Source organism: Gambusia affinis, linkage group LG10, assembly GCF_019740435.1.
Source record: "Gambusia affinis linkage group LG10, SWU_Gaff_1.0, whole genome shotgun sequence".
NCBI lineage: Eukaryota > Metazoa > Chordata > Actinopteri > Cyprinodontiformes > Poeciliidae > Gambusia > Gambusia affinis.
In genome coordinates this window covers 28,851,453-28,868,716 of record NC_057877.1, presented here as the reverse complement: position 1 = coordinate 28,868,716, position 17,264 = coordinate 28,851,453, and the positions used below count along the sequence as shown (strand labels likewise).

At 44.4% G+C, this 17,264-nt stretch overlaps 1 protein-coding gene across 6 annotated transcripts; it reads left to right on the top strand.

Annotated features, from left to right (window-relative positions):
* The first annotated feature begins 6,199 nt into the window (after positions 1 to 6,199).
* Positions 6,200 to 16,826, top strand: orc1 (origin recognition complex, subunit 1). 6 transcript variants are annotated; one of them, XM_044129298.1, is made up of 18 exons: positions 6,200 to 6,494; positions 7,225 to 7,352; positions 7,434 to 7,606; positions 7,951 to 8,347; positions 8,419 to 8,674; positions 9,550 to 9,597; positions 9,787 to 9,840; positions 10,989 to 11,075; positions 11,158 to 11,326; positions 11,400 to 11,506; positions 11,836 to 11,937; positions 12,425 to 12,596; positions 13,446 to 13,553; positions 14,532 to 14,681; positions 15,419 to 15,538; positions 15,613 to 15,767; positions 15,842 to 15,929; positions 16,500 to 16,826. In XM_044129298.1, the coding sequence occupies exons 1-18, from the start codon at positions 6,400 to 6,402 to the stop codon at positions 16,692 to 16,694; spliced, it is 2,604 nt and encodes an 867-aa protein (XP_043985233.1). In that variant the 5' UTR covers positions 6,200 to 6,399; the 3' UTR covers positions 16,695 to 16,826. The 6 variants fall into 6 exon arrangements, with proteins under 6 accessions (XP_043985233.1, XP_043985231.1, XP_043985235.1 ...); XM_044129296.1 differs by having other exon boundaries at positions 9,547 to 9,597; XM_044129300.1 differs by having other exon boundaries at positions 6,201 to 6,494; positions 9,790 to 9,840.
* The last annotated feature ends 438 nt before the right edge of the window (positions 16,827 to 17,264 follow it).

Genomic DNA, 17,264 nt, shown 5'->3' with positions numbered 1-17,264 from the left:
TTTAAAAGGTCAATCAGAAGAAATAACTTTTCTCTTTTCCCTTGAACAGTGTTGTAAAAAAGTGTTTGCCCCCTTCCTGATTTCCATTTTTTTCCATGTTTGTCACACACGTGTTTCAGAACATCAACCATTTTAAATATTAGTCAAAGACACAAAATTCAGTTTTTAAATGGATAACATTAACCCTAAAACAAAGTTTGTTATTAAGGGAGAACAAACTCAAAACCCATGATCCTGTGTGAAAAAGTGATTGTGAATTATTTTGAACTTTAAACACAACATTCCACAAACACTGAACAGACCAAAAATAAAACTAGTAATTGTGTAAAAATTAACTAAATACATGTTTTATCAATTTATAATATACAGGCTCCATCGTCATGTCATTTGTTCAATGTTTTTGTTAAGTGTTTTATTTTTTAATGTTCAAATAGAACATTGGATTGTGGGCTGCAGGATGTTTATTAATCAATCAATCAATCAATCAATCTTTATTCCAGACACAAAAGAGGTCCATAGTAAACACAAATGATAAAGAAAAAGAAAAACAGACAAACAGAGAATAATATGACAGTCACTGAGTCACAAATAAATGATGACGCCAATGTTTCCACAATCTTGAGAAAAATCTCACTGTACTAAAAACAGGGTTCACTAAAATTACTATTATATTATTGTATGACACAGATAATCTACACATACATTTATACATGAGATTCCTGAGTGCAGCTGCACATGTGGGAACAGCGGTATGTACAAACATGTGGCTAGCACTGCTCCATCTAGGCACTTTAAGTAGGAGCCTCAGGCCATCATTGTATGCCACATAAAGTTTGTGCAGGCTACTTTTTTTATATCTTCGCCATAGATGGGCTGTGTAAAATGAAGTGCAAAAAGCTTTAAAAAGAGCTACCTTCACAGAGGATGAACACATACCAAACTTTCTGATCAAAATATTAGCCTGAGCATATATCATGCAATACTGCCTACAAATGTCACAATCATCAAATAGGTCATCAGTTATGTAATGTCCCAGATATTTAATTTCGTTGCGTACTAATAATAAGGCAATTTCACATCCACAAAGGTAATAACAATAACACAAAGAAAAACAAAGCAATGAACAAAATAGACAAAAAGAAAGAAGTATGTTTATTTGAGCTTTTTACATTTTATAATATTGTCTGTGGTGACTCATTGATTTTAAGATTACTAAATAAAATAAAATAAATAAATAGATTGCAGTAAGTCAGTCCAAATCTCATTTTAGTGAGATTGTCACCAGAAATGGAAAGTCACTACTTACTCAGTAACTGTTTTGGAAAAATATACTTTTATTTACCACACCTATTTTTTTAACCTGAGTAGAAAATGAGATGCGGTGAATTTGATAATGAAAAAACATAAAGAAACCGAGACAATGACTAAAAATAAAGGAAAAGAGTGAGGTCTACTTATTTTCTTCTTTGGCGGAAGGATTTCCTGCCTCGGAACAGACAGAAGTACAGCACGGACTGAAGTGGAGCGTCTGTAGAATCAGTAGAGTCTTTAGTAGGCAACAGTGCTACCAACTGCGCCACTGAATTTATTCTGAGAGAAATAAATAAAATACAGTAAATAACCTAAACAAACTGCAGAGCAGTAGCTCTCAATGTAAAATTAGTAACAGTGACAAAAACAAATAGAAAACATGGCAAAGATACACAAGAAACATTGTGTATAATTAAATGTGTTTAAAATGTATTTTAAAACATAATACTTGTAAAAGAAACACAGAGCTGCTAAGTGAAAACTTCTTAATAAGGCATTGGATTTTCAAAAAAAACTCAAAGCCTCCTGAATCTTTTACACTGTCTTGTTTTATTGATTTTTTAGCCACGAGGCCAGCTCTTTTTTCCCCCTAAAACAAAACATTTGTACACAACAAGAGTCTCAAAATGCAAATTCAAAAATACTTTATTAATTCCAAAGGGAAATTAAATGTTGGTGTAACTCATTAATTTAGATTAATCAGTTATTGAAGATGTCTTTTGGCAGTGAATCTGAAGAAGCCTCTGACTGAAGATGTTCTGCCTTCCTAATCTGGAAAAAATATATATACACAGTGATAATGTCACCTGAACACACAATATATGGGAAAAAAAGAGATTAAAAAAAGATAAATTACAAGATTTCAAATTTCTTAAATTTTTTTATTGACAAATCAACTGTGTAAAAGTACATCCATCCATCTTCTTCCGCTTATCTGGGTCGGGTCATGGGGTCAGCAGCTTCAGAAGGGACGCCCAGTCTTCCCTCTCCAGTCTCTTCTTCCAACTCCTCCAGGAATCCCAAGGTATTCCCAGGCCAGCTGAGAGACATAGTCCCTCCAGCATGTCCTGGGTCTTCCCCGGGGTCTCCTCCCAGTGGGACGTGCCCAGAACACCTCACCAGGGAGGCGTCCAGGAGGCATCCTGACCAGATGCCCGAGCCACCTCAACTGGCCCCTCTCGACGTGAAGGAGCAGCAGCTCTACTCTGAGTCCCTCTCGGATGACTGAGCTTCTCTCTCTAAGGGAGAGCCCAGCCACCCTACGGAGAAAACCCATTTCGGCCGCTTGTATCCGTGATCTGGTTCTTTCGGTCATGACCCAAAGCTCATGACCATAGATGAGGGTGGGAACGTAGATCGACCGGTAAATCGAGAGCTTCGCTTTTTGGCTCAGCTCTCTCTTCACCACGACGGACCGGTACAGCGCCCGCTTGACGGCAGACGCTGCACCAATCCGCCTGTCGATCTCCCGCTCCCTTCTTCCCCCATTCGGGAACAAGATCCCGAGATACTTGAACTCCTCCACTTGGGGCAGGACACCCCCTCTGACCCGGAGAAGGCACTCTACCCTTCTCCGGCTCAAGATGGCTTGTCAATGCCATCCCAGCTGCTTCACACTCGGCTGCGAACCGCTCCAGCGAGAGCTGCAGATCACGACCCGATGAAGCCAAAAGGACCACATCGTCCGCAAAAAGCAGAGATTTGATCCTAAGGCCACCAAAACGGATCCCCTCAACACCTTGGCTGGTCTAGAAATTCTGTCCATAAAAGTAATGAACAGAATCGGTGACAAAGGGCAGCCCTGGCGGAGTCCAACTCCAACGGGTCCAACGCGATGTTAATGCAGCGAACTCATCAGGGAATCTTTACTTTTGGCAAAAGGAAGTTCTAGAGACACACTTTGATTTCCCAGCAAGGTTTTGAGAGTTTGCATTTCTTTTGTCAACATCAGTGTTGATGTTTCACTTGTGATTGAATTTGCCAGTTTCAATTCCTTTCTTCTCCTTTACACTCCTATTCAGTTTCAGTTTGAGTGATTCATTATATCTAGAAATTTTGTTCCTCTCTTGACATTTCCTCTTGTTCTGTAAAGGACTTCTCAATAAAGTCATAGTTGTATAGACTTGTCAGAAGCTCCTCAATTTTATCAACTGTAGTTCTGTTGACATAAACTGAAGGGTCCATGTATCAGTGTTCCCTGGATTATTATTATGAACACATAATAATAATAATAATAATAATAATAATAATAATAATAATAATAATAATAATAATAATAATAGCCTAATGGCCATTCATATCACATACCCCAATGATGCGTTGGCCGGCATCGATGATTTGCGTCCTGATGAATCTCAGTGGCTCCAATAGCTCGATCCATGCAGCTCTGTTCGCAGCGTACGGTGTCGATTGCTCCTCTGGGGTTCTGGTTCCGACGCCAGGTGTCTCTGCGTTCACATTGTCTGGCGGCTCCAATAGCTTGCTTCGGTGCGGGGTTTACTTTGCGGCTTAGTGGAACCACAATGCAGATGGATTGGTGGATCTTCCAAACGTAGGTAGCATTTTCTACCTAAATGCAGTGGCTAAAATTCTTTAGGCTGCTGATTGCTGTTAATGAAAGGCGTTGGTTTTACGTGTGCTCAAGATTAAGTATTCATAATGCCGATCTTTAGTTTGACTTATAATAAAGTCATTTATTATCAGAACAATGTCCATTATCTTACTATTTCGATTTAGATCCACATAAATTGGACATTCATCCGAACCAAGCACATTAGAAAACGGTTGCCTCATCCCACTAACAACACTTGAAGCATTTCCTGACGGTTTAGTTAATTGTAACAGAAGTTTTTGGGGGCTGCACGAGACTGGACAAGGATTAGGGCCAGTGAAAAAAAAAATCCGATTTTCTTTCTCACATTATTGACTTTGATCTGAAAGTCAAGAAATATCCTAATCAGTCTCAGTTAAAAAATTCCTTTTCTGTATGAATACTGTAATAATGCCAACACCGCAGGTGTAGTCCCGCCAAACGGGGTTTATTAGAATAAAGTATGAGCTGCTATTTCGGAGGCTGCAGCTCACGCCTCTAACAGAACTAGCACGCTCACTGATAGCTTCACTGCTAAACTCCCCTCTGAACTCTCTCCACTTCCGGTCCTGGAACTCTCGCTCCACCGATCCCCCGCCCACATGACAGACCTATGACATGTGAGTGGGAGCCAGCAGAGTCAGACAGGGAAAGGCTTAACACTACATATAACAAAACGGGTCACAATGCAACTTACAACAAACACAAACAACTATATGGAACCCAGCAGAACTAAAACACAGAATCGTTACACTACCCCCCCACTACAGAGTTCCTCGCCCACGAGGGAACAAACAAAGTCATTGAACCGTCTTGGGGCCCTCCTCGTCCGCTGTGGGCGAGCCTCCTGCGGCTCTTCAGACTGAACCGCCGGGACATCATTTGGCAGCAGCGGTATAGTGTCTGGTGAAGGTGGCAGCGATACCGGCAACCCTGACCGATGGCCTTCTGGAACTTGTGGTACAGGGCTGTACCACAAGTACAGGGCTGTACTTGTGGTACAGCCCTGTACCACAAGTACAGGGCTGTAACATCAGTGTAACTAATGTTACACTGATAACTAAATCAGTGTAACATTAGTTTTTTCGGTGTGGTGTCCAGCGCTCTGTCCATCAGGGTGGAGGGTCTCCCTCTGTCCCCCCTATCAAGGGGGGACAGGTTGGCCCCCCTTGATAGGGGGCCAACCTGTCCCTGTGCAGTGCTAGTTTTCTCCTGTTCTGGGTCATCTGCACTCTGTAGACCACCTCCCCCATGCGCTCCAACACTCTGCAGGGGCCCACCCACTGACTGTCTAGCTTCGGGCAACGGCCCTTCTTTCTCCGAGGGTTGTAGACCCAGACCAGCTCTCCTGGTGTAAAGTGCCGGCCCTTAGCTCTTACATCATAGTTCCGTTTTTGACGCACACCGGCTTGTTCCTGTTGCCTCCGTGCAAATGCATGTGCTGTCTCCAACCTATCCTGAAGCTTTCTGGCATACTCAGGACCGGCTGGAACAGCAGGTGCATCCGGAGGGCGTCCGAAAGACAGTTCAGCTGGTGTGCGCAACTCTCTCCCCAACATGAGGAGTGACGGAGTGCATGCTGTGGAGTCCTGCACAGCTGAGCGGCATGCCATAAGCACCAGTGGAAGGTGCTCGTCCCAATCCCACTTCTGACACCAATGTAATAATGCCAACACCGCAGGTGTAGTCCCGCCAAACGGGGTTTATTAGAATAAAGTATGAGCTGCTATTTCGGAGGCTGCAGCTCACGCCTCTAACAGAACTAGCACGCTCACTGATAGCTTCACTGCTAAACTCCCCTCTGAACTCTCTCCACTTCCGGTCCTGGAACTCCCGCTCCACCGATCCCCCGCCCACATGACAGACCTATGACATGTGAGTGGGAGCCAGCAGAGTCAGACAGGGGAAGGCTTAACACTACATATAACAAAACGGGTCACAATGCAACTTACAACAAACACAAACAACTATATGGAACCCAGCAGAACTAAAACACAGAATCGTTACAATACTGATACTATTACTTGAGTTCATATTTTGCCTACTTTACCCACCTCTGTTAATTAAGACAATTTTACATATTCAGATTTTTTTTTTTAAATAATTAAATCACTAAAAGTTATAATAAAAACAAAAGGAGACAAAGGAGAAAAACAAAGAAAAAGTACGAGGTCTACTTATTTTCCTGCCACTGACTAGCGGAAGGATTCCCTTGAATTTTCACACAGAATGATCACGTGACTCCTCCGCTACAGCCGCTGCATTATGGGAGTAGATGCGTGCGTTCTCCAGTAGGGGCGCTGTTTAAAACTGAGTGAGTGGAATATTTTGCCGCGAACTTCAGGCTTCCTTTTTTTCTACCTCACTTCCCCTGAGGCTCCAACTGAAGCTGGTTTTTAATAAAACTTCAGTGAAAGTCCAGGTTTCCTCCGGGACCGAGCAGAAGGACGGTTTTAATCTTCCCGCTCCGGTTCCGAGCCGCCAGCAGCTCCGACAGGATGAAGTATTTCACCAGGCTGAGAGTCAAACGGATCTATGAATGGCGCGGAGCTCCGCTCGGCTTCAACAGGAAGCTCCAAACTTACGAATATGGGTGAGAAGAACCGAGCCGCGCGTTTAGTAACCGCTTTTATCTGATTTCTGGGCGATTTTGTCACCTGATAATAACTAGATAGATCTTTACATCTTTTTAGGAGATTAGAATGCCATAAAAAGTTTATTTATATCGGTTATTAATGTCAAATTTTAAATTTCTGCAGATTAACTTCACATAAATTTCAGTAATTATGGCTAAATATTTCATGAGACCGAAAAATTAGGATTATTAAACAATTACTGAGCCTCTTCACAGGGAACGGACGCCTCCAAAAAACACCCAAATATACTGATAGAAAGTTGTGTGGAAGGATAACTGCTGTCTTGAGTATTATGAAGGCAGAGTTTATTAGTGAAGTCCTGCTGGAAGATGAAAGCAGATCTCCTTACAGATGATCCACTGAGTTCAGACTTGATCCAGCCTGTTGGCCCCAAACAGCAGCCGATGACTCGGTTCTCCTGAAACATCACTGACCCTAAAAACATCAAACTGGACCTCAGACAGCTTTAGGTTCTCAGTCTCTCCACTGTCAGACTGTGAGGCCTTGATTTTCTAAATGAAATGCAAGATTTACTTTCATTTGTTTCCTGTTTGTTTTCCTTCCACTTAATTTTCCATGAATATATCTGAATGCAGCACTGTGTAAACAGCCATCCTCTTCAGGCCATAATATTGACCAACCATAACTAAATCAGTGTAACATTAGTTTTTTCGGTGTGGTGTCCAGTGCTCTGTCCATCAGGGTGGAGGGTCTCCCTCTGACCACCGTCATCAGCGCCGGGCAGCACATCCTGATCGAGGGCGACGACGACGACAACCCGTACGTCGCCAGAGTGGTGCGGCTGATCGCAGACGGTCGGTTCCAGGAACCGGATTGAAACTAAACCAGCTGACTCGCGTCAGAGCGAGCTGACCTTTGACCTGCTGCCGTTCCAGAGAGCGGCGCGCAGAAGAAGGTCGCGGTCCAGTGGTTCGTCCGGGTGTCCGAAGTGCCGCCGGGCAAACTGAAGCTGCTGGGCAGAAACCCTCATCCACAGGAAGTCTTCTTGTACGAAGGTCGCAGCTGTGAGGACGAGGTCAACGCCGAGTCCGTCCTCCGACCCGTTCAGGTCACCGACGCTTTTCAGTTCCACTCTAAAGTAAAAATGTCGACTTTAACTAAAGAAAATAAAATAATAATAACAATCTACTTTTTATCTCAAATGTAAATTTACTGTAACATAATCTGCGTCTGCGCTCTGTCCATCAGGGTGGACAGATAATCAACTAAATGTTTAATTAGAGAAATCAATTCTTCTTCAAGTTAAAACTAATGAAATTTCTAGAAGGATTTTTTTGTTCATTTTCATAACTTTTATTTTTTCCTTCAGAATATTTTCGGTTGTTTTAAATCCTTTCTCTGCTCCTGATCTGGTTGTTGACCTTTTGACCTCTGAAGACCCTCCCCCTGCAGGTGAGACACCTGGACGCCGCCTCTCCGTTCCCCGTCTCTCAGGACCGAGACACTTTCTACGTCAAACTGTCCTGGGATTCCAGAACCTTCCGACCCGTCGACCCGTCTCTGCTGGACGCTCCCTGTCCTCCCCGCCCCTCCCTCCCTCTCTCCCTGCCTCGCTCGCCCCTTGCGGCGGCTCCGGCCCCCAGGGGCCCGGCCCGCCGCGCCCTCCCCGCCCCGGACCCCGCGGTGATGCGCGGCGCCGTGGCGACGCCAGCGAGCAGCAGGAAGCCCGGCGCCGAGGCCGAGTCGCTGCACTCCCTCACCAAACTGTCGGCCTCCAAATGCCTCAGCGCCAAGCGGCGCAGCGCCACCCAGAGGACGCCGGGCGTCCGCAAGAAGCTGCAGCTCAGCAGTGAGTCTTCCTCGCTCGTCTTCGTCAACCAGGAAGTAAAACCGGCCAATCGCAGCTGTCTGTGTCCTCAGGTCCAGAAGAGCCGGCGGCGCTCGGAGACGACGTCCTGCAGCAGCTGCTGGAGGCGGAGCTAGAGGCGGGGGGGCGGTCTGCCGCCGCGGCGTCCCCCTCTGAGCTCCCCCGCATCACCCACAGCCTCACCCCCCGCCGCAGGACCAGCAGGACACCCGGTCGCCACGACAACGTCCCCCTGACGCCGTGCTCCGTCCGCCGCCGGGAGTCCCAGAGCGAGACGGACAGTCCGCCGACCGCAGACGACCCCAGCAGGTCAGAGGTCAACCTTTGACACAAACCAGACAATCAAATTCTCATTTGAAGGATTTCCAGTTAAATTTGTTAAATTTTGCAACAAAAAGCAGAAAAACCTAAAAGAAACAGAAAAACCTGCGGCGACGTTTCGCTGTGCTCAGCCGTCACCATGGTAACAAACGGTTCGGATTAGGGTTACGACAATGTGGCATAAAAATAAAATCTCAAGTTTTTTCACTCCAGATCCTTTTTAAGGGATTTTTCTCTCTTTTCTTTCTCAAAATCATAAATTTCAAATAACAGAAAGTGACTTTGAGTTCAATGATTTTATTATTGAGGCCTGAATTTTGATTTAACTTCTAGAATAAAGTCAGAATATTAGCAGAAAAATCAAACAAATTTCAAAAAATAACGTTTCAAAACTGAGAAAAAGTGTTTTAATTAGAAACAGTTGATGAGGATCTGATGTGAGCAGCTCAGTTTTAGTTTTTTCTCCTGCTGCCGAGGATAATTTGATGATTTTATAATATTATTTCTAAAACTTTTACCAAAATGTAACTTATCAAGATGCTCCTCCTTTTAGTTTTAGTTTTGCTGTTGAAATACGATCTTAATGTTGAAAAGCTTGACTTTATTATTGTAATTGAAAAAATAAAAATCTTTGTAGAGTTGATCTGAACTCAAAATCCAAATAAATGAAAGTTTTAAAACAAACTTCTCAAACAAAATGGCCGCCCGCAACTTTCTGACGTCACTCTGATCTACGGGAACCAAAACATTAAATCTTCAATAAACAGTTACAAACAGTTACTAAATGGACTGGAGATGTTTCCAGTTTGTTTGAACCAGTTCAGAACCAGCTGGTTCTGAACTGGTTCTGAATCCTCCAGCAGAAGAAGAAGAGTCGCTCTGGGGAGAAAACACGCCGCCTTCAGGGAGACGTGAGTCTGACACCTGAACGCATCGCCGCGTTGCGTTTAGGTCACCTGGTGACGGTGGGAAACTCCAGCTCTGAAGCAGGGGCTGCTGGGAGTTGGAGTCCTGGGTCACTGTGGGGTCGTGGTTCTGCACTGGAGGTGAATCTGGACCTCGGAACCAGAGATGACCTTTGACCTTCTCTGTGTTCCCAGCAGAACCAGGAGGAAGGAGGTTCAGACTGGGACGGAACCGGTTCTGGAGGTTCTGTGAGTATTTTTACATCTCAGTTTCAGTAAAAACATTTTTCTCAGTGAATCAGCCTAAACGGCCTATCCAAAGTAAAATGAAAGCTTTTGTACCAACAGATGGAAAATAAATTAAATCACCTGGGTGACATATTGGCCCACCTGTTTAAAATATTTTATTTAAAAAACAAAGTTTTATCAGTTATCAAAATAAAAATGAACATTTAATTTAAAAGATCTTTTAACCAGTTTTAGGGTTTTTGGTGCCACTGCGCCCCCTGCTGTTGGCTTTGGGACCAGCAGCCTGTAGGAAAATGAGCTTTATGATAAATACTTTTATATCATCTGCTGATACATTAATGATCAGAATATATTTTCTAATGCAGGAACTAATAAATAAATCAATAAACTTTGAATTCAAAACAGAAAATCTCATGTAGATTCAGATCAATAATTCCAGGTCATAAAAACTAAATAAATTTTCTCCTGATGTTTTAATGTTACATCAGATCTTTTGTTTACAGACTGATTTAATCACATCTTGAGCGTCTGGTGATGAACTGAATGGACTTTAGGAGCCTAGTCAAAGTCCAGAGAGCCTGGAGATACTGGAGCTCAGAGCCGTCCAAACGTTTTGTCACATCGGCCAGAAAAAAAACAACTAAAATCAAGGAGTCAAATTTAATGTTTGGTTGGAAATTCATCACTAAAATCCAAAACTAAATGAGAAAATAATTTTTGTAAAAGTTTAAAGTTTATTTTCAGAATAAAAACAGGATTTGAGTCAAACTGCTGGCTAATATTTATCCACGTTTAATAACTTAAAGCTGATCTGTCAGTTTTTTAGTGTCTTTGCATGAAAACGACTCAACTTATTATAAAAGTTTATAAAAATATTAATATTTTTATTCAACATTTTCTGCTGTAGGAAATTTGTGTAGGTAATAATTTTGCCCTGATTTTGTCATAATTTATAAATCTACAGGATTCTGGGTTAAAAACCTTTAAATTCTGTAAGTTTGCAGAAAACCAGATTGAAATGTTTACAGTTTTAGAATAGATCCATATTTATGTTACTCTGTTGAGTTGGACCCGGTTCTGTTTGGACCCGGTTCTGTTTGGACCCGGTTCTGTTCGCTGCCTGACCTCTGACCCGTCGGGTCCCTCAGAGACGAGGAGGAGGAGGAGAGCGGCGCCCTGAGGATCTCCAGGAGGAAGTCGGCTCTGAAGGTGTCGTCTCGGATCAGGAAGCAGCTGTGAGCGCCGACCCGTCCAGAACCAGAACCTCCCTCTGGCCCGTGGGTCCGATCTCTAGCGGTTCTGATGTTTCTCCTTCAGGAACCTTCTGGACAGCCGGCTGAGCTCTGATGAAGACGAGGAAGAGGAGTTTGTTCCCTCCAGGAAGGAGCTGCAGAGCGACGAAGAGGAGGGTGATGAGGATGAAGAGCTGGAGGTGAAGAAGAGCCGCCGCTCCTCAGCCCGAACGCCGAGGAAGACTCCGAGGAAGGTGAGTGTTGCCATGGCGACGATGCCTGTCAGCGGTTTCTACGGTTCTGAGCTCCTCGGTTCTGGTTCTGCAGGCCGGTCCGAAAACGCCGCGGAGACGCCGCCACGCCACGCCCAGCATCCCGAACCGGGCCCAGCCGGCCCGTCGCCCCGGCAACGTCCTGGAGGAGGCCAGAGCCAGGTGAGAACCGGAACCAGAACTGGGTCAGAACCACTTCCTGTATTTCCATCTGGTTGTCCCGCCCCCAGACTCATCTGACCAATCAACAGCCAGAAGGTTCTATACTGGTTTGTAGAGTCCAGTTCTGGTTCAGTTGGAGTTTAATGTAACAAACTTCCCGGCGTCAGGCCAGCCGACCCGAACCGACCTGATCTGACCCGGTCTGAGCCGACAATGGCCCGACCCGATCTCACCCGACCCGATCTCACCCGACCCGATCTGACCCGACCCGGCCCGGCCCAACAGACTGGTTCTGCAGCCGCTCAGCGGTTTCTCTCTGCTCCCGTCAGGCTCCACGTGTCGGCCGTTCCGGAGTCGCTGCCCTGCAGGGAGCAGGAGTTCCAGGACATCTACAGCTTCGTGGAGAGCAAGGTTCTGGACGGAACCGGAGGGTGAGGACGGTTCTGACCCAAAACACGCAGCCAACAGAACCTTCAGAAGGTTCAGTTCTGCTGCTTCGTTAGCCTGCAGGAAAGATCTGAGTTTGAAATGAGGAGAATCACAAACTTCATGAAAAATCATAAATGAGGAACATTTTCTGAAGTTTTCTTTTCTTTAACATCGGTTTCTAATTATCAATACCAGAACTTTTCTATAATTAAAGCTCTTCTTTTTTTGTCTCTATTGGATCTTTATGCTGCTAATATTGTGACTTTATTCTTATAATAATATGAAATGTTTCTATCTTATGCAGATCAAAAACAAAACCTGGAACAAAACCTCTTTGTAACTTTATTTTAATATCTTAACATTTTTAGGTTTTTGTTTTTTAATAATTAGTCAGAAAAGCAGAAACTTCCAGTCAGAGCTGCTGCAGTTCATCGGTCTGTCAGCAGGGGGAGCTCTCCGCCCGCAGCCTGACCTGCTGCTCTTCCTCAGGTGCATGTACGTGTCCGGCGTGCCGGGGACGGGGAAGACGGCCACGGTGCAGGAAGTGATGCGCTGCCTGCAGCACGCCGCCGAGCAGGACGAGATCCCGCCGTTCGTCTTCATCCAGATCAACGGGATGAAGATGACCGACCCCCACCAGGCCTACGCCCAGATCCTGCAGGTGATTGGCTGAAACCCGACCAACAGGCTGACTGACCTTTGACTGACCTCTGACTGACCAGGTCATGTTTTTATTTCAGTTGGGATTTAAAGGATCCACATTTTCAGTTTTTTATGAGTTTTAGTTCTTTAATTTATTACTAAATAAAATGTGATCCTGTGAATATCATCAAATATTTAAAGCTTTTATTATTTCTTGTTATTTTCATGATTCTGATTCACAGAGAATAAAAACCTAGAACTTAACATCTAAGAAAATTAGAATTAAAACATTTTTAAGCTGCATGTTTTCAGGTAGATGAACTATAAAAATATTCTAGAAAACATCAGATTATATATTATTATTATTATCTCTGTTAATGGTGCACATTTTCATACTTTTTCCTTCCACTTAACCTTCCATGAATATTTGAGCTGCAGGTTTTAAAGCCAGCAGTATTCTAGGATATTCTGATTGTGTCTTCGCTGTTCCTGGTTCACCTTCTACTATCACACTTTTTCCTTCCTCTCAACTTTCTATAAATAGTCTTGAACTGCACCTTTAAAAGTTGATTAACTACAATAATATTTTGTAAAACTTGACTGTAGATTTATATAAAATCATTTACCTGCAGTTGATATGTGCAGTTACAGTCGCAGCCTCTCCAACTTGATGTAAATCTTTAATTTTTTCAGTTTGAAGAACAGAAACTGTAATAAAACTCATCTTGTGGTTTTATTATTTTCATCTCAGTAAAACGTTTCTGATGTTTTCTTCCTCATTCTTCTAGTTTTTACAAACAAACATCCAGTTATTGATCATTAATCTGATGATTGGTCGGGTAGATAAAAAGTTTCTGTTCCTCTGCAGAAGCTGACGGGTCAGAAAGCCACGGCCGACCACGCCGCCGCGCTGCTGGAGAAAAGGTTCAGCCAGCCGGCGCCGAGGAAGGAGACCACGGTGCTGCTGGTGGACGAGGTGGGCAAGCAGCGTCGGCATTTAATCCTCAGGTTGGATTGGAAAACAAGTCTGACTTTCTTGGTTCTGAATAAAACCAGCAGCAGATTTAAAAGTTAAAAACTGCGGCGTGAATCTTCTGCTCGTTCTCCAAAGTGTGACATCATTTCCTGCCCCTCAGGTTTGTTGTTTTGTGGTTCTTGTGCTGAACTTCCTGTGGTCCGTAACAGATTCCAGGTTCTAACCTCAATAGAAAACAGACCCGGTGGAAAGTGGTTCAGCTGTGCAGCACGGCGGTGGAGGGCTGGTGATGTGGGCTCACCATCCCTCCAGAACCAGGAAACGTTTCTGTTCCTCTGCAGAACTAAAACACTCGACAGTTTCTACGAGTTCGCTGGAGTTCATCCAAAAGTTTTCACACCCTGGCAGGTTTAGGTTTGACCAATCAGAGCAGGGGTCTTCAACAGGGGGGTCGCCGCCCCTGCAGAGGTCACTGCGGTCCGACAGAGCGGTCCTGAGAGGTTGTTTTTTTTAAATCACTGTCTTTTTATTGAGTTTTTTTTACCTTTAATACATACAGTTTGTGAATACAAAGAAGTGTGTCTAACATACATAAAATAATACACACAGAGAAAATAATCCCTCCAAAGTAATCCCATTAACCCACCCAGGTCGCTGCCCAGTAGGTCCACCCACTACATTCCTATCCCTGACAGAAATGGAACACATTTTAATAAAATTAATTGTCCGGAGAGGTTTTTAAATTCAGAATAATGTATTTAAGCTGATCTTCCTCCTCCTCCTCTTCATCAGTCGGCCTTGACTTATTAAAGCAACACAACAAAAACAAAACATTTATTTCAGTCAGGAATGAAAAGGTTCTGAATTTTATTCAAACTGTCAGTTTGTTCATGGCAGCGGCTTTCCTAACCCGTCACTACCGTAAAGCGTTGACTGTCTGGCCCGTTGCCACGGCGACCTGTCTGTCCGTCTGTGCAGCTGGACCTGCTGTGGACCAGGAAGCAGAACGTGATGTACAACCTGTTCGACTGGCCGACGCGGCGCCACGCCCGCCTGGTGGTGCTGGCCATCGCCAACACCATGGACCTGCCGGAGAGGATCCTCATCAACCGCGTGGCCAGCAGGCTGGTGAGGGAACAAAGGTCAAAGGTCACCATGACACCAGAGGAACTCTGAGCAGCTCACATGGAGAACAGGAACATGAACTTAAAGATGATTTTATGATTCCTGCTGAGTTTACTGCAGCGCTGCCCAAAGGGCGGCGCCGGGGCCACTTCTGGCCCTTTAAACGATTTGATGTGGCCCTCAAACAAACAAATTCAAGAATGGAAAAAAGACAGTTTATCATTTTTCAATTATAAGTTTCATCAGCTTGACATTTAAAATTTTTGCTTTTTAATTGGCCAACAGGAAGTGAGAATATAAACATCCAATAATATTTACGTTAGCTAGCTAGCTAGCTAACATAAAGAAACACTTGGAGCAGTAACTGAACAAAGAATATTTACATTTTGTATTTAAAGTAAAATAAATTTTATTTATCTGTAAATATGTTCGACCCAGAAATCCTCAATCTGGTGCAAATTATGTAAAAAATAATAAAACTAAAACAATAAGTCTCCTATAAAGCACCTTTTGCTATCCAATTATTGATCAGTGATTGTAATAATGAATCTAGAAATAACAAATTTCACTGAAGCTGTTTTTGCTTTTTAGACAATAAAATAGTTTTTTCTTGTATAAAACATTAAAATGCTTATTTGCATCTTTGAATATATTTCTACTATTGTATAAAATCAGTGGTTCAATAAAAAATGTGCTGCCTGTCAGAATAATGTGAAGCCCCTCTGACCTCTGACCTCCAGGGTCTGACCCGGATGTCCTTCCAGCCGTACTCCTTCAAGCAGCTGCAGCAGATCGTCACGTCGCGCCTCAACAAGCTGAAGGCCTTCGAGGACGACGCGCTGCAGCTCGTCTCCAGGAAGGTAAGCCGCCCCTCCCCAACCTGTTTCCGGTCTCCGTGGGAACCGGCCGGCTCAGCGCTGCTCTCCTCCGCCAGGTGGCGGCGCTGTCGGGCGACGCCCGCAGGTGCCTGGACATCTGCCGGCGGGCGACGGAGATCTGCGAGCGCTCGGCGGCGGGGCTGGTGGGGATGAGCCACGTGACGCAGGCGCTGGACGAGATGTTCTCCTCGCCGTACGTCGCCGCCATCAGGTGAGCGTCCCGGCGGGGACGGCGGTGGGCGGAGCTTCCAGGAGCGGCTGACGGACCGCCATGTTTGTTTCCAGGAGCGCGTCGACGCAGGAGCAGCTGTTCCTACGAGCCGTCATCGCAGAGTTCAGGAGGCTGGGACTGGAGGAGGCCACCTTCCAACAGGTGAGGTCAAAGGTCACACATAGGTCAGAGCAGGACCAAACAGAACCAGTGAGCAAAGAATTAGAACAAAGAACTCAAAACGTTCATAGAACTGTTCAAAAGAATCACATCGCCTGTGAACGACTCGTCAGTACTCTGAGTCCGTCTGTTCATCCATCCATCATTCATCCTTTCATCCAGAGGATGAATAGATGGATGGACAGAGAAATCTATAATCAATCAGTTATTAGGTAATAATTGATTCTCAGTGTTTTTTCGCTCCGTGTTCGGAGTCGTCAGCCTGGAAGTTTTTATTCTTTCATCTCTGAACAGAAAGAAACCGCAGAAGTTTTGTTGCTGTTTCTGTGTCGGCCATCTTTGAGCCCAAAGATGGCCGACACACCCTGAATGAAACCATGAGAGGAATCTCACACGTTCATCAACCACTGATGTCATTTAAAGTTCTAATGTAGCCAGTTATGATCACCATATTTCTAGTAATAAAAGCTGAGAGGCGTCGGCGTTCCCGGCGTCGACGTTCCCGGCGTTGCTGACTCAGATTGTCTCTTTGCCCTGCGCGCGGTCTGCCAGGTGCTGGTGCAGCACCAGGCTCTGTGTCGGGTGGAGGGCCTGCGGCCCGTCGGCGTGTCGGAGGGCCTGGCCGTGTGTCAGCGCCTGGGAGCCTGCAGGCTGCTGCTGCTGGAGCCCAGCCGCCTGGGGGTCCTGCAGAGGGTCCGGCTCAACGTGAGCCAGGACGACGTGCTCTTCGCCCTGAAGGCCGACTGACGAAGAGGAGGAGGATGAAGCTCGGTTTTAAGTCTGTTTCTGTTTTTGCTGTGGTTTTATTAAATGTTTCTGGTTGTCAAAGTTCTTTAATGTTTTCTGTCTTAAATATGCAATAAAACCTTTAAAGGAAACTTTTAGTGAGAGTAATTTATTGATTATTGACCTGTTATTGTAAATAAACTGAGCCTCATGGTTTATATAAAAATCTTTTCACCTTCATTTGATTTCCTCTGTCGGATTTATGATTTATCTGAAAGTCGATGTTTTCTCCTGAAATCTTTTTAAACTTTGTAAGAACTTGATAGAAACAAACCAAGATTTAAACAGGAAACACACACACACACACACCATAAAAAATAAAAATGTTTAATTTATTAATCCAATAAAAACGTCCAGTTATGGAGTCTGGATGTAAACGTCGTTCACAGCAGCGTCGGGTTCCTCCACTCTGAACACAGGAACATTTTAACCTGGAATAAAAACGGATAAAAGGAAAAATGAATTTTAATGTTGGGAAAAAGATCCAGATGATCTTTGTTTTATTTTCTGTTTATTTAATTTTCTACATTC

Coding starts and splice junctions, on each gene's coding strand:
- orc1 (XM_044129296.1), top strand. CDS start 6,400: ATGAAGTATTTCACCAGGCTGAGAGTCAAACGGATCTATGAATGGCGC. Junction 8,675..9,546: donor ACCGCAGACGACCCCAGCAG/GTCAGAGGTCAA, acceptor TGAATCCTCCAG/CAGAAGAAGAAGAGTCGCTC. Junction 15,539..15,612: donor TGCAGCTCGTCTCCAGGAAG/GTAAGCCGCCCC, acceptor CTCCTCCGCCAG/GTGGCGGCGCTGTCGGGCGA.